The sequence below is a fragment of the Rhineura floridana genome, chromosome 6, assembly GCF_030035675.1.
Source record: "Rhineura floridana isolate rRhiFlo1 chromosome 6, rRhiFlo1.hap2, whole genome shotgun sequence".
In the NCBI taxonomy this organism is placed as follows: domain Eukaryota; kingdom Metazoa; phylum Chordata; class Lepidosauria; order Squamata; family Rhineuridae; genus Rhineura; species Rhineura floridana.
The window spans coordinates 127,898,962-127,916,060 of NC_084485.1; the positions used below are offsets into that span (position 1 = coordinate 127,898,962).

Consider the following 17,099-nt stretch of genomic DNA (forward strand, 5'->3'; position numbering starts at 1 on the left):
TAGTAAATTTAAGTATTCTCTAAAACCACAAAAGTGTTGCAAAGAATGAGTATGAACTCATCCTTGATATACTTTCAATTTGAATATTGTAACTCGGAGCTGGTGGTGATGATTTAAGATTCACAGCTGAAGTGCAATATAACTTTGACAGGATTTGAAATAAAGAAGAAAGGCTCCAAACATTCTTTGCTTCTGAGGTCCATATCCTAGAAGAAACATCTGGCACATCTGGCCTGGGAGAGAGACAGCAAACCTCAGTTATGGATACTCAAATCTAGTTCCCTTCTATACATATTGGTTGGTGAGTACATATTTCATCTATTTTAGTCCTTTCAATGTCTGAAGTCTTGTTAGGAAATTTCTGTTAATTCACATTAAAGTGTAATGGTTTAAACAGACCAGAGTAATATTAGGTCTTGAAATCTTTCAGGTACTTCATTGTTATTGAACAAGTTAATGTTGACACTTTGTAGGCGAGGTGTGTACTTAAATTATAAGCACAACAAATTCACATCTGCTGATAAACAATTTACCATAATGAATATGTTGTCTACTATCCAGGGAAGTAAGCAGAGGGTTTGGAAGTTGCTGCAGCTTTGGATGGTATTTGTGTTTTTATCAAGGCAGTTGACTTCTGGTGTCCTGCTAATAATGGGAGAAAAGAGAATCTGATGTGAACAACATCAAAACAAAAAGGGAAAAAGCACCAAATGAAGATCAAAAAGAGACGGGCTCTATGTTAGGTAAAGATTTACTAAATGCTCTACACATTTCAGAAATGCTTTCCTTCCTCAGGAGCTAAAAACATTTAAACAAACCCAAATTAGAGTCATGGAGATAACACAGTGGTCATAAACATAAACACAAACTTTTCAAAGATAACATTTTTAAAGACTACATTCAATAGAAATACTTTATTTTTTTTAAAAAAAATTAAGTATTTTTATACTAATCAATAATGAAATATCCCTGATCGCTGACGTTAAACTGACATGTTAAAAACGTAATGTGTGGCTTAAATAAAACAGAACCTTATATTCGCCGTTACAAAGTAGCTTAAAAAACCCTCCGCCCAGAAACACAAACAAACATTGCCCTGTACCAACCTGTGGAGCTAAATTTCCTTGGCTCTGTCAACACAATGAAAATTCTTAACCAAAGCCCCGCACTGAACATGAATCAAACTCAAACGCCGCTGGTGTTAATACTGAGTAGGTTAGCTCAGCTGTGTAATCACAAAATTGGTTTACTGTCTGTGACAATTGTATACATATTCACTGTAAGTACTAGCTGGATCAGTAAAATTCACAAATATTGGGCAATATTTGTGTTTCTGGGCAGATGATTTTATAAGGTACTTTGTAATGGCAAATATAAGATTCTGTTTTATTTAAGCCACACATTACGTTTTTAATATGTCGGTTTAACATCAGTGATCAGGGATGTTTCATTGTTGATTAGTATAAAAATACTTAATTTTTTAAAAAAGTGATTTCTATTGAATGTAGTCTTTAAAAATGTTATCTTTAAAAATGTTGTTTATGGTTATGACCGCTGTGTTGTCTCCATGACTCTTATTTGGGTTTGTTTAAATGTTTTTAGCTCCTGAGGAAGGAAAGCATTTCTGAAATGCGTAGAGCATTTCAATAAATCTTCATCTAGCACCAGAGCCTGTCTCTCCTTTTTTTGATCGTCAGAATTCTTTGAGCAAATTCTCACATTTTAGTTTAATTCACATGCTTGCTCTCCTACCTGTGCTGTGAGATGTGTTCTGACTGAGCCCTCGTAAAGGAATGCTGTCTTCCCTTTTCTTCAGATACTTTGCTTCCAATCCCATGTTTTCACCACTAGTCAGAATACAGAGTTGTACTAAGTGGCAGCATTTTCAGTTTGCCTTGCTAGAAGCATATTTCTAAGTTCACTAACCTGAAATGTCACAGGATCTTCAAATACTACATTTTACCATCTTCTATAATATTGCTTTCTTTAGAATAGGTCAAAACTCTCCAGATGTTGTTGGACTACTACATACCAGCTGGGACTAAAGGGAGTCCAACAACATCTACATGGCTACAAGCCACTCCTGAAAATATGTCGTTTGCTTTTGATTGCCCTGGTGCAAGTTTCAAAGCATTACATTTATATCCTACCTTTCCTCCAAGGAACTAAAGATGGGGCACATGGTTCCCCTCCATTTCATCTACATAACAACCCAGTGAGGCAGGTTAGACTGAGAGAAAGTGACTGGCCCAAGGTCACCCACTGAACTTCACAGCTTAGTGAGGGTTTGAACCTAGATCTACCCAGTCTCTTAATAGGTTGTGTCCAAATTCTAGAAACACAAGATTTAGCAGCAGCTTTTGGGTTCCATTTAGACCAAACCCATTATAAGGGAGGACTATAGCAAGTCATTATATGGCTTAGTAGTAGAGCATATGCTTTACTTGCAAAAGATACCTGGTTCAATCCCTGGCATTTCCACTTAAAAAGATCACATAGCAGCCTATAGGAAAGACATCTATCTAGACTCTGGAGATCCACTACCAATCAGAGCAGATAGATCATTGATTCATGTACCCCAGTACTAACTCAGTTTTAATCTTTTTAGTTAGTTGCTGTTTCATTTTAAAAATGTTTTAATTACTTGTTTTAAATTGTTTTATTGATAATTTAAATGTTTTTTGTAAATCACTTAGACCTTTTTTTTTTACAATCCAGAGGTATATAAATTTTGTTAAATAGAATAAATAAAGCAGTTTTATGTGTTTGGGAGTATGAGACACACTGAATTCTACAATGCATCCATCTCAATCAGCTGATATTTCAAGAATAAAAGGTATGCATATTAAATGACTGCAAGCATTAATGTCGCATATCTTCTATGATCATCACATTCACTGATCAGATCCCAGCTATTTGGCATGCCCAGTGTGGCTATGGGAAACAGACCCAACGCATTCATCACCATGTTGCCCCTTAGTCTCAGTCAGTCTCCTACAGAGGTTGCTTTGATGATAGCATAAATGGGCTCAGTCATACTGAATCACTTCTCCACATAAAGAAATCTGATCAAAGAAGATCAGGCGTACCCATGTATAAAATCCCAAGAGATTTATCTCTTATCATTTTTGTTAATTTTCCCCCCAAATAAGGAATTTTGTAAATTAAAAAAATTAACATTGCTGCTGCTGTTCATTCTTTTTTTTTTTTAAAAAAAGGTATTAATACTTTTAAGAACTTTGTTACGAGTAATCTTACACAGATGAAGGGAACCTCTTCCTTTTTGCCACCCCTTTTCTCTCTGCCCTCTCCTCATCCATCCTCCCCATACAGCAGGCTGCTGGCAGAGGGACAGATCACTCCTGGCCAGAGGTCTGAACTGACAGCTTACATAGAGCTTTGTTCCATCCATCCATTTTGGCACCCTTCTCTTCCTCTGGGCTATCCCCACCCACACAGAATTAGGCCAAGGGCCACAAGACTGCACCCCTTAACTAAACCCACAAGTACTCACTTCTCTTTATTTGTTGAATGACTAATCAACACAGGTATTCGTGGCTGCAAGTCAGAACATCTATTGGTCTCTTGAGGCTGCATATTGAATTGAACCTGGTGGGGCAGAATTTTTTTTTTCATATAGTTACTCTTTTATCTCTAGGCTTTAGTCATACGTTAAAGAAAGTCTGAGAAAAGTTATCCTACATACAGCATCCCAGTTCACACACAACACTAAGGGTTAGTTTAGCTGATAAGCCATAAACCACATGTAGCACTATGCATACAGCTTCAGCAAAGCGTTGAGCATTCCTGATATTTTGTTAAAATTGAGGGCAGTTGTGAAAATGAATTTCACTCTGTACACCTGCAAAGACAGAGAACAAGACCATCTTCATCTCAAAAATGAGAGGGAGTTATTAACACTCACCTCTCTCGTCCATGTGAGTTATGTAGAGCTACATAAAAAAATGCTGCCCTCTTTACAGGCAGTAATGGGGTGGGGGCAGGTGGGAAAACATTTCAACAATTGAAAGGGGGAAAAATATTATTCCCGAGAGGTGAGGCTTCCCATGGTAGTAATGACAGTATTTTCTTCTTTTTTTATAAATCTTGCTTTTTGTCCTGCTACTGCAAGTAGCGTAAGTATCTCCATATGAAAACTTTCAGCTCAGTCCTTGTTACAACTATACTCAAGACCTGCATTCTGGGTGTGCAGCAGCTTGCACCGTTAGCTTGAAAAACTACAAAATAATAGAGAGAGAGAAAATATATTTGGATGCCTGCCTTTGTTCCTGAAGCTTGCTGGTTGGTGCTTTTCATAGCCACTGTATCTGGGAAGCTTTGAAAAGGTAGTAAGGGGGAGATGGGATAGCTCAGTCCCGAGCTTAAAAAGGGGATTCTGCTATCAACCTGTAAAACAGAATGAAAATTGTAAGGCAACAACAGCACAATACCATTTCCAAAGCTCATTTCATGCCTTTTCTCCTCTTGTTTCGAAAAGCAAACATACCCCAAATTTAACTATACTACTAACCACTTATATAGCACTTCATAATTCGCAGAGCACTGTACTGTTTCCATTTCATTTGCTCTCATTTTTTTGAGAATAAAGCCCTCTATTTGTATTTAATGGTAGTGGAACTTGGGCTCATCTACTTCCTTTCCTCTCACCATATGTAGACATTAATTATGTATAGTGTGGTAATAAGGGAAGGACCAGAAGGAAGCACACATGCCCCAAACTTGTGCTTGATCTCATTGTATATACCAAACAGACCCCAAGAGCGCTCAGTTTGTAAAGAACTACTGGGCAGCTCATGTGTCATATTCTGCAATATGCACATACTTACTCAGAAGTCCTGTTGAGTTTAGTTCCATGTGGAACTTTCACGTAACAGAATGCAGCTTTGGGATCACAAGTTGCTAATACAGACATACAAACATTCATAAGATTATTATTACCATACTGTGAGGTGAAATGCCAGTTCTTGAAGTGGTATTGCTAGGAGAAGTAGATGTTCCCAACACCTCTTGCTTCCTTGTCATCTGAATTTCATTCAGTTGCTTGTTTAGCCATGTGATGACTACAAAGAAAATGTCCAGTATTTCATTTTTCAAGTTCTTTTTCTGCTATTTTAAATCTAAAACATAGTTCAGTATACCGCCAGAAAATCATATGTAAAGAATTCACAGTGCCATCCTATGCATGTCTACACTGAAGTAAGTCCCTCTGAATTCAATGTACATTAGTGTAGGACTGCAGCCTCTGTTTCATATTTAGCTGGAGACCAACAAACCTAGTCAGTACTCTGGGATAGTCTTACACAAGAGAAGGGCAGCAGGAAAATTACATTCAGCAATGCTTTATTTTCCAAAAGGGAGAGAAGGAAACTTTTAACAAAGTTCCAGAAGGGAGAGAAGGAAACAAGAGGGGAGGAATAAGCATGGCAGCCACAGAAGTCTTTCTTTAGGATCCAGCTGCCCAAAAAATTCATATATAACAAAATAATCTTAGTCTTTGCACAATAGTATTTACATTCTTGCATTTCCTTAATAGAAAGCTCAGCAAATGCTGCATACATAAGCACAGAGAATTTGTAGTCCCACCAACGTGAAATTGTCTCTCAAAACCAGTTTTGTTTGTTAGGCTCTGAGAACTCAACAGGATTAGACATTAGTGGCTAACGCAAGGATCTCACACATACCATTTTCATTAGTTTTGAGAAGATGCTTGCTTTCCTCCAGCTTCTGTACTGTAGTTTCCAATTGTTCCTGCAACTTGCACACCTGAAATATTTTAACATGATCAGTCCATATTAATTTAATCAACACCACCAAAACTCTACATTATTTAAAAACCAAAAATATAACAAGTCTACAAAAAAGCTCATACTATTCATCACTACCACCAAATACCTTATTCTGTCTGGTGTTTTTAGGATAGTATTTGTTAGAAGGTACAAAAATTAAGAATAAATAGTGTTCTAGGGTGCAATCCTAAAGGAGGCCAAAGGCCAGCTGGGATGTCACTGGCTGCTGCATAAATGCCAATACACCAGCAGAGAGGCCTGCCAGCAAGACACTTACACTACCAGAGATCCCTGGGATGTCTGCAGAAAGCTCTGCGGGTGTAGATGTTCCACTGGCAGTGAGCTGCCAGCAGTGGGCAGAGGGGGAGAGGAAGATAGCATTTCAGGGGGAGTGCCTAAGCCCCCTCATTCTCCCTGACATACCACTAAAAGAAGCTCTCAACTACACCAGCTCTGGGGCTAGCACAATTTATCCCCTCCCAATGACTGCGGGGGGGGGGGGGAAGAATGGCAAAGATAAAGAGAAAAATAACACCCTCCACCCTGACCATAGCAAGCTGGGGGGATTAGGAAGCGGCAGTAGTTCCACCAAATAATATCCTCATCACACCACATAATTGGTCTGCCAAGTATATGCAGACAGGACTTGTACAAAATGTTTCAAAAACTGAAAGTTAAGCTCCTTTTTAAAAGCACTTACTGGATAGAAACCTAAGCTTTATGTTACCTCTTGCTCTTTTTCTCGAAGAGAACTTTCTGCTTCCTGTAGATCTTTTTGCTGTTTCTGGAGTTTTCCTTCTTTCTCAGCCAAGAGTTTTTCTTGCTGAATTGTTACAGTATTTTTCAGCTTCAGTTTACTCATTAGAGTTTTTACATCCCCTTGCAATTTCTTTATTATTTCATTGGCCTAGTAAATAATCACAGAATTCTAAATTAAGAGTATATGAAGTCAAAGAATCATCATCGTCGTCATAAAGGACAATCATATGTTTTGAACAAACCTTAAGGAGTTCAGCTGATACTGAGTTCACTGCTGCTTCTAGCTTTCCTATTTGAATTTGTTTCTTTTCTGTATTTTTTTCCAGGTTTGCCTTTTAAAAGAGCATATATTTCATATCAGGGATATTTTGTTTTGCCAATAAATATTCAAGACCTGTATTTCACATGGATCATTGCAAAATCTAGTAAGGATCCTAGTTATTAAATTTATATTCTGTAATATAAAACACTAGCAACTAATTAAAAGCACATCACCTCTAAAAACCTCTGTAATCACTACAGAGTAATGCAATCTGTATTGCCTTAATATCCCATGCAAGTAAAGTAATGCTCAAGATTCTACAACAAAGGCTCTTACCATATATGGAGCGAGAAATGCCAGATGTCCAAGCTGGATTTAGAAAAAGAAGAGGTACCAGAGATCATATCGCAAACATACGTTGGATAATGGAACGGAGCAAGGAATTTCAGAAGAAAATCACCCTGTGTTTTATAGACTGCAGCAAAGCCTTGGACTGTGTAGAGATCATGAAAAACTATGGAATGCTTTAAAAAAAATGGGGGTGCCACAGCATCTGATTGTCCTGATGCGCAACCTATACTCTGCACAAGAGGCTACTGTAAGGACAGAATATGGAGAAACCGATTGGTTCCCCATCGGAAAGGGTGTGAGACGGGTGTATTTATCACCCTATTTGTTTAATCTATACGCAGAACATATCATACGGAAAGCGAGATTGGACCAAGATGAAGGAGGTGTGAAAATTGGAGGGAGAAACATCAATAATTTAAGATATGCAGATGATACCATACTACTAGCAGAAACCAGTAATGATTTGAAACGAAAGTTAAAGAGGAAAGCACAAAAGCAGGACTACAGCTGAACGCCAAAGAGACTAAAGTAATGACAACAGAAGATTTATTTAACTTTACAGTTGACAATGAGGACATTGAACTTGTGAAGGATTATCAATACCTCGGCACAGTCATTAACCAAACTGGAGACAATAGTCAAGAAATCAGAAGAAGGCTAGGACTGGGTAGGGCAGCTGTGAGAGAACTAGAAAAGGTCCTCAAATGCAAAGATGTATCACTGAACACCAAAGTCAGGATCATTCAGACCACGGTATTCTCAATCTCTATGTGTGGATGTGAAAGTTGGACAGTGAAAAAGGCGGATAAGAGAAGAATCAACTCATTTGAAATGTGGTGCTAGAGGAGAGCTTTGCGCATACCATGGACTGCGAAAAAGACAAATAATTGGGTGTTAGAACAAATTAAACCAGAACTATCACTAGAAGCTAAAATGATGAAGCTGAGGTTGTTATACTTTGGACACATAATGAGAAGACATGATTCACTAGAAAAGACAATAATGCTGGGAAAAACAGAAGGGAGTAGAAAAAGAGGAAGGCCAAACAAGAGATAGATTGATTCCATAAAGGAAGCCACAGACCTGAACTTACAAGATCTGAACAGGGTGGTTCATGACAGATGCTCTTGGAGGTCGCTGATTCATAGGGTCGCCATAAGTTGTAATCGACTTGAAGGCACATAACAACAATGCAATCTAACTTTTTTAAAAGCCTATGCAATGGAGCATTGCATGCACTTTCTAAACATGGCCATAATCCAGAGAACTATATTGTTAGCTGTGTATGCCCAGTAGATTTTGGATTTGTTTCTTTAACAGGAATGTCCCAAAAGCAGATTGGAGAGCAGAACCTTGTTTGTGTTGAAATAAGTAGTTAATTACATAGGTCATGGTCAAACCCTGAGATAAGTAGCTCTCTGGAGTAGAGTTCATGTTCTTTAATTAATTTCTGCATTTAATTCTCCATTTGTGAAAGTACTTTAGAAAGTAAAATTAAGAACCTTTTGCTCTTGTGTTGCATCCAAAACTTCTTTTGTCCTAGTAACTAGCTCTTCCTTGTCTTTGATCTCTTGTTCTAAAACAGCAACTCTAGTCTGCAGCTGATTAACTTGTTTTTCTTTTTCATGGCATTCAGCATCTAGGGTAGCATTCTCTCGACGTAGAGATAGAACTTCCTGCTTTGTTCTCTGGCATTCCTATATGGTTGAAGAAGTGTTTTTAAAAGCATTCCAACAAAAATGTTACCAGTAAACATTTATGCTTGGTTTTGAAAGAACCTTAGTATACTTTATAAGACAACCAACTGTTTAAAATATATAACTAAGAATCTTTGCTACATTTTAATTGCTTATTATGAGTGACTAGAAAATATATAGAATTGTGCCCTAATAGAATTCTTAAGAGGTGAATATTTCATACATCTTCTATGCCAGATAGTTTCGCCTTAAGTTCTCTGACTGTAGAATCGCCTTTGTATCTCCTTTCCATTAGGTCCTTGTTGGCAATTTCCAATTCCTTCAGCCTATTCTGCAGCTGCTGTACTGTTTTCTGATGCAAGTTTTCCAGATCCCTTTTCTGTTGCTCATACTGTTGTTGATATTGTGCTTGTGCCTACAAAGAAAAACAAGCCTTTAAACAACTAGTAAATGTGTCAGGATTCTACTGGATTTATATAACCTTTTCTGTACACACCTGCAAAGCTTTCTCCTTCTCATTTGTCAGTTCCTGTGAATGTTTGTTGGTTAGAGATGATGTTTTGGATGTCCATTCATTTCTTAACTTGTCCAATTCCCTGCTCTTTTCTGACAAGCTCTAAGTACAAGAAAATTTAAAAACTTAGATGGTAGACTTGCATGTAATTAGAAGAGCTTTAATCAATATTATGACAATACTTTATAAAGTGGTCACAGAAAGGATTTCTTAATTGTTTGTGTTGCAAACATATCCCAATATACAAACTTGTCTACGAAACATTTCCCAACATTGCACCTGCTTCCCAGAAAAATCAGAATTCCTTTTCCCTTGCCTTTCACATTCTTACCTAGATATACATTAAAAAAAACACTGTAGCACTTTAAACACTAACAAATTAGGTGTGGTATGAGCTTTCACAGTTGAGCCTGCCATCAAACACCAACTCCCATGCATCTGGCAAAGTAGGCTTTTGTCTGTCGTAGCTCATACTGCAAAAAGTTTGTTACTGTTCAAGGAGTTAAAGGACTGTATTGATTTTGCTTCAACCATCTAATTAATTAATTCTTAATTTTCTCTACTTCTCTATTGAAGGTTGGCAGTATGTTGTACACCGCCCTGGGAGCTGCTAGCTATAGGGCGGTTTAGAAATGCAACTAAATAAATAAATAAATAAACATTCAATGAGCCCTATATTTAAATATAGAATGAATTAAAAAAAAAAAGATAAGATCTCCTTCCTAATTTCAAAACTCACTTTTCCCAGGATCATTCTCTTAGCCCCTACATCTTCTTCTAACAAGCTAAAGGACATGGAATTAATATATTTCCCCATTTCCTCTGTTGTTTCCCTGTGTCTGTTTTAGATTGAAGGCCTCTTGGGGTATGGATCTGCCACACTTGTCCTCTTTAATGAGCTATGAGCGTAGATGTCATTAAACAAATATTTATTTATTTATTATTTTATATCCCGCCCTTCCCCCCAGCAGGAGCCCAGGTCAGCAAACAAAAGCACTAAAAACACTTTAAAACATCTTAAAAACAGACTTTAAAATACATTAAAACAAAACATCTTTAAAAAGCTTTCAAGACATCTTTAAAAAAAGGTTAAAAAACATATTAAAAAGCAATTCCAGCACAGAGGCAGACTGGGGTAAGGTCTCAACTTAAGAGGCTTGTTGAAACAGGAAGGTCTTCAATAGGCACCAAAAAGAAAACAGAGATGGTGCCTGTCTAATATTTAAGGGTAGGGAGTTCCACAAGATAGGTGCCGCCACACTAAAGGTCCATTTCCTATATTGTGCAGAACGAACCTCCTGATAAGATGGTATCTGTAGGAGGCCCTCACCTGCAGAGCGCAGTGATTGACTGGGTATATAACGAATAAGACGGTCTTTCAGGTATCCTGGTCCCAAGCTGTATAGGGCTTTGTACGCCAGAACTAGAACCTTGAACTTGGCCCAGTAGCAAATGGGCAGCCAGTGGAATTGTTTCAGCAGCAGGGTGACATGTTGGTGATAACCTGTCCCAGTGAGCAGTCTTACCACCGCATTTTGCACCAGTTGCAGCTTCCAGACCAACCTCAAGGGCAGCCCAACATAGAGCACATTACAGTAATTGAGCCTTGAGGTTACAAGTGCATGGACAACAGTGGTCAGGTTATCCTGGTCCAGAAAAAGCCACAGCTGTCTTATCAGCCGAAGCTGGTAAAAGGCACTCCTAGCCACGGAGGTCACCTGGGCCTCTAGCGACAAAGATGGATCCAGGAGCACCCCCAGACTACGGACCTGCTCTTTCAGAGGAGTACAACCCCATCCAAACCAGGCAACTGACCAATTATCTGAAGTCGGGAATCACCAACCCACAGTGCCTCCATCTTGCTAGGATTCATACTCAGTGTATTGGCCCTCATCCAGCCCACCACTGAGTCCAGGCAGTGGTCCAGGGCTTGCATGGCCTCTCCCGATTCAGATGTGAGAGAGAAACAGAGCTGGGTATCATCAGCGTACTGCTGACACCTCACCCCAAATCTCCTGATGACTGCTCCCAAGGGCTTCATATAGATGTTAAACAGCATGGGGGACAAGATGTTACCCTGCGGCACCCCATAGCACATCTGCCGGAGGCCAACAGCCAATCACCCAATGCTATTCTCTGAAAACGACCTTGGCGATAGGGTCGGAACCACTCTAAAACAGTGCCTCCAATACCGATCTCACCAAGTTGTCCCAGAAGGATACCATGGTCAATGGTATCAAAAGCCGCTGAGAGATCAAGTAAGTGTAACAGGGTCGCACTCCCCCTGTTCTTCTCCCAATAAAGGTCATCCATCAGGGTGACCAAGGCCGATTCAGTCCCATAACCAGGCCTGAACCCAGACTGGAATGGGTCAAGATAATCTGTTTCATCCAAGAGTACTTGCAATTGCTGTGCCACAACCCTCTCAATCACCTTCCCCAAGAAGGGGGTATTTGCGACCGGTTGGTAATTGTCGTAGCCAATGAGTCCAGGGTGGGCTTTTTCAGGAACGGTTGGATCACCGCCTCTTTCAGGGTGGCTGGAACCACTCCCTCTCACAATGATGTGTTGACCACACCCTGGATCCACTTGGTCAAAACTCCTCCACAAGCTTTAATAAGCCAAAAAGGGCAAGGGTCAAGAGGATAAAATAATTAAATAAAGGATGAACTCAGATGTTGCACAAACAGAGTTCTACTTGCACGATGCGGCTTCACCTTCCTCTCCTTCCTCCCACAGCCCCCCATGTACTCCAAAAATCTGCTTCAGGGGGTCTGCCAACCCTCTGGAGCAGATTTGAAGGACACGTGGGGGGAGGAGAGGAAAATGAAGCCCCATTGTGCGAGTGAAAGTCAGTTACACTCACACATAAATGGCACTGTATATAATCTAATACAGATATTTTGACATCAGTTTTTAATAAATTGGCCCATAAGTTTGCTATTACCTGCTGGGTATAGTTCAGCTGTCTGGTAAGGTCCTCTTCTGTTTTGCTAAGTTTTTGTTGCAGCACCAACTTTTCTTCCTATGTACAAGTGACAATTTTGTCATTCAATGTAACCTTTTTTCAGTTCTTGAAAGTCATTAAGGCTACAATTACACTTATCAGGGAACAAGTCCTACTGACAATAGGGAAACTTCTGAGTAAACTTGTTTGGGATTGCACTCTAAGTCTGCTATTATTCAGCACATCAGATACAAACTCATTCCTGTTACAAGAGTTGGGCTACTTAACTCCTAGGTTCCCTTCCACAGAAAACTCTGAAAATATACTGGTTTTGTTTGCCAAAAGAACTGAAACTATAACCCCGAAATGTACAACTGAAATCTTAGTTTTACCTTGACACATTTCAAACAGGTTGCCAAAAACTTCTTGATTTCTGCATCATTTCCCGGTAAGAATTTTAGTGATAAGTGGTTAAGGTGTTTAAATGGGTTTGTCTCAACCACATTTAAAAAAGCAGGAGTGTGATCTAAGTTAGATCCTGATGAAACCAGCTGTAGCAAAAACCTAAACAGAATGAGTAAGATCACATATTACAAAAGACTTGCTAGCTGGGCCTCTCAGCACAGGAAGCACACAACCCTATGGAATTGTGGACTGTTACAAAGGAAATAACCCTCACATTCTGCTTCCATTCCATCAATGTGTTAATCGACCAATCATTACAAATACTGATTAGATCCTCCACCAATTGATGGCACAGTTGATTGATGCAGATGAAATAAGCTTTCCCTAAGCAGCCTGGAAAGCCTTACTTAGACAGCCTGCAAGAATCTTTTAGGAGAGGCTCATGGCATAAGGAATGCAAAGGAAAGGGAACCTTGACAGTGAAACAAAGGCAGGTTGCTTTATAACAGAATATTAGATGGAATGGGTGGAGAGTTAGAGACAAAGTATTAAGATCTCACAACAAGAGGTATGTGTTCTTCACTTAAATGGTGTTAACAAGCCAACTAGTACTCCTAGAAGCAAGTCAAAGCAAAATAGATAGAATTACACTTTTTACTTTGATCTTTTTTGTTTGTTAAGTAACTTGGTATTTCAAACAGTGTTACTAAAACAAGATCTTTTAACAAAATTTGTATATTGCTTCCTTGAATGCTACTTTTGTTATTTATAATCTTTCATTGTTTTAAAGAAAATGTAGAGTACTAGTAATGTATTACTAACCTTGGGATATCTTTATTTTGTTCTTGGATACAATGTTGAAGAAGGTCCATAAATCTCTGAGGAAAAGCAGAAAAATCTACCAGAAGACTCTGCTGGAGTTTTAAACTACATAAAAAGGAAGATTATTATAAATATATATTCTTATAGAGTATTTGTTAAGAGAAGCTAATCTTGCAACCATTTCTTTCAAAGCACAGAAGTACTAATAAAGAAAAGTCTAGTGAGCAAAATTTTAATCAACTTTTAAAATGCTACCATACAATGAGCAGTTGGCTGTTGTACTACTGTGCAATGATACTCATCTTCCATTCTACCATTACATTTATTACCTCCAGCAATCGTTCTCATTTAACCCCTGGGGTCATGAAACTCCAGAGGGGAAATATGAGGGAAGAACATATTTGAACCGTTGTCTGGACGCGACAATGGACTGCATGAGAACTAACAAACTGAAACTCAATCCTGATAAGACTGAGATGCTGGTGGTGGATGGTTTCTCTGGTCAGATGGTGGATACATACCCTGTCCTGGACGGGGTTACACTCCCCCTAAAGGATCAGGTTCATAGTTTGGGAGTCGTTTTAGACTCTTCCCTGTCACTTGAGGCCCATGTAGCCTCGGTGGCACGGAATGCGTTCTACCAACTTCGGTTGGTAGCCCAGCTACGTCCCTATCTGAGTAAGGAGGACCTTACATCAGTGGTTCATGCTCTGGTAACCTCACGTTTGGACTACTGCAACATGCTCTACGTAGGGCTACCTTTGAAGACGGTTCGGAAGCTACAGCTAGTGCAAAATACGGCGGCCAGACTGCTAACAAGAACTAAGCGGTCTGAGCATATAACACCTGTTCTGGCTCACTTGCACTGGCTTCCAATATGCTACTGGGCCAGATTCAAAGTGTTGGTTTTAACCTATAAAGCCTTATACGGCGCGGGACCACGATACCTGCAGGAACGCCTCTCCCGTTACGAACCGGCTCGTACACTACGGTCTACTACGAAGGTCCTCCTCTGGGTCCCGACCCATAGGGAGGCCCGGAGGGTAGTAACAAGATCTAGGGCCTTCTCAGTGGTGGCCCCCGAATTGTGGAATAGTCTGCCTGAGGAGGTACGCCTGGCGCCGACACTATTATCCTTTCGGCGCCAGGTTAAAACCTTTCTCTTAAGAACATAAGAAGAGCCTGCTGGATCAGGCCAGTGGCCCATCTAGTCCAGCATCCTGTTCTCACAGTGGCCAACCAGGTGCCTGGGGGAAGCCCGCAAGCAGGACCCGAGTGCAAGAACACTCTCCCCTCCTGAGGCTTCCGGCAACTGGTTTTCAGAAGCATGCTGCCTCTGACTAGGGTGGCACAGCACAGCCATCATGGCTAGTAGCCATTGATAGCCCTGTCCTCCATGAATTTGTCTAATCTTCTTTTAAAGCCGTCCAAGCTGGTGGCCATTACTGCATCTTGTGGGAGCAAATTCCATAGTTTAACTATGCGCTGAGTAAAGAAGTACTTCCTTTTGTCTGTCCTGAATCTTCCAACATTCAGCTTCTTGGAATGTCCACGAGTTCTAGTATTATGAGAGAGGGAGAAGAACTTTTCTCTATCCACTTTCTCAATGCCATGCATAATTTTATACACTTCTATCATGTCTCCTCTGACCCGCCTTTTCTCTAAACTAAAAAGCCCCAAATGCTGCAACCTTTCCTTGTAAGGGAGTCACTCCATCCCCTTGATCATTCTGGTTGCCCTTTTCTGAACCTTTTCCAACTCTAGAATATCCTTTTTGAGATGAGGTGACCAGAACTGTACACAGTATTCCAAATGCGGCCGCACCATAGATTTATACAACGGCATTATGATATCGGCTGTTTTATTTTCAATACCTTTCCTAATTATCGCTAGCATGGAATTTGCCTTTTTCACAGCTGCCGCACACTGGGTCGACATTTTCATCGTGCTGTCTACTACAACCCCGAGGTCTCTCTCCTGGTCGGTCACCGCCAGTTCAGACCCCATGAGCGTATATGTGAAATTAAGATTTTTTGCTCCAATATGCATAATTTTACACTTGTTTATATTGAATTGCATTTGCCATTTTTCTGCCCATTCACTCAGTTTGGAGAGGTCTTTTTGGAGCTCTTCGCAATCCCTTTTTGTTTTAACAACCCTGAACAATTTAGTGTCATCAGCAAACTTGGCCACTTCACTGCTCACTCCTAATTCTAGGTCATTAATGAACAAGTTGAAAAGTACAGGTCCCAATACCGATCCTTGAGGGACTCCACTTTCTACAGCCCTCCATTGGGAGAACTGTCCGTTTATTCCTACTCTCTGCTTTCTGCTTCTTAACCAATTTCTTATCCACAAGAGGACCTCTCCTCTTATTCCATGACTGCTAAGCTTCCTCAGAAGTCTTTGGTGAGGTACCTTGTCAAACGCTTTTTGAAAGTCTAAGTACACTATGTCCACTGGATCACCTCTATCTATATGCTTGTTGACACTCTCAAAGAATTCTAATAGGTTACTGAGACAGGTTACTCTTCTCTGAGGCATTTTAATTTAAGTTATTTATGTAAATGCTGTAATTTCTATTTTAGATGGTGTATTTTTATATTTGTTATACTGACTTTGTAATTTTATTATTGTATATGTTGCTATGTTTGCCGCCCAGAGAGCTGTTTGCTAGTCGGGCGGGATATAAGCTGAATAAATAAATAAATAAATAAACAGATTCCTGAGGCAGATGGAATCTTTCTCCCTCCTCTCCCCACAGCCACTAATGGAATGCGTACATCCTAAAAGAACTATCTCATTGATACATATTGAATTTGTAGGGGCACCTGCCCTCTCTGCACACTTGTCCCATCATACCAACCCAATTCGGGAAAAGCTGCTATTTTGTTTGAATAACTTTTCCTTCTGTGTACCCATAGGAGAGGTTTCAATTCTCCTGGTCTATTTCTCTAATGCCAGTGTTAGATCAATGTAGGGGGAGGAGGTAAAAAGTGTTAGAATGAGGCCTGAGTGCCAAAAGCCTATGATCTAGCTATTTAACTAGATATGTTTACATATTTTAATATTCTTTTTAATATTCTACTCTAGAGAAAGCTGTCTTCTGCAAGATGTAGGAGACATACACAGTAAGGCACTTTGAATGTGTTTCATTTTTTTGTATCATTTATTCTGCATCTGCTCCCCTTGGAAATCACCACCACCCAAATTTTGCAGATTCAGAAGCTTGCTGAAAGAAAGATACTTAAACTACTGATTCTGGAAGAACTAATAATTTACACATGTATACAGGGACATGTATACATCTTCAGAGTCATAGAACCCCCACAACCGTAAAATGTAATAGTCTAATTCTGAGGTTCATTATTCAAGAAAAAAGAAGAAAATGACTAAACCTGAATTAGTGGAAGGATCATCACTAAAGAAGGTATTGATGTAGTACTTCATATAAACTTTATTCTGTAGATAAATTAATTTGGCCAAGTCTCCTATACATTACTCTACCATTTATACTTTTGTGACACATAAATCA

General features: G+C 39.5%; 1 protein-coding gene across 6 annotated transcripts in view; it reads right to left on the minus strand.

The window, feature by feature from the left end:
• Positions 1-17,099, minus strand: part of SASS6 (SAS-6 centriolar assembly protein) — a 26,640-nt gene continuing 9,541 nt past the window's right edge. Inside the window, exons 4-18 of one of the 6 annotated variants that reach the window (XM_061633818.1) lie at positions 13,565-13,669; positions 12,730-12,901; positions 12,338-12,415; positions 9,373-9,492; positions 9,100-9,291; positions 8,682-8,876; positions 6,809-6,898; positions 6,535-6,714; positions 5,703-5,784; positions 4,960-5,081; positions 4,282-4,407; positions 3,515-3,609; positions 1,753-1,847; positions 534-645; positions 1-233 (exon numbers count right to left, since the gene is read on the minus strand). In XM_061633818.1, coding sequence (XP_061489802.1) covers positions 554-645; positions 1,753-1,847; positions 3,515-3,609; positions 4,282-4,407; positions 4,960-5,081; positions 5,703-5,784; positions 6,535-6,714; positions 6,809-6,898; positions 8,682-8,876; positions 9,100-9,291; positions 9,373-9,492; positions 12,338-12,415; positions 12,730-12,901; positions 13,565-13,669 — 1,744 coding nt within the window. In that variant the 3' untranslated portion in view covers positions 1-233; positions 534-553. Of the gene's footprint in view, positions 646-1,752; positions 1,848-3,514; positions 3,610-4,281; positions 4,408-4,959; positions 5,082-5,702; positions 5,785-6,534; positions 6,715-6,808; positions 6,899-8,681; positions 8,877-9,099; positions 9,292-9,372; positions 9,493-12,337; positions 12,416-12,729; positions 12,902-13,564; positions 13,670-17,099 lie in introns of all 6 variants that reach the window. The other 5 variants (XM_061633821.1, XM_061633819.1, XM_061633817.1 and 2 more) reach the window with 5 other exon arrangements.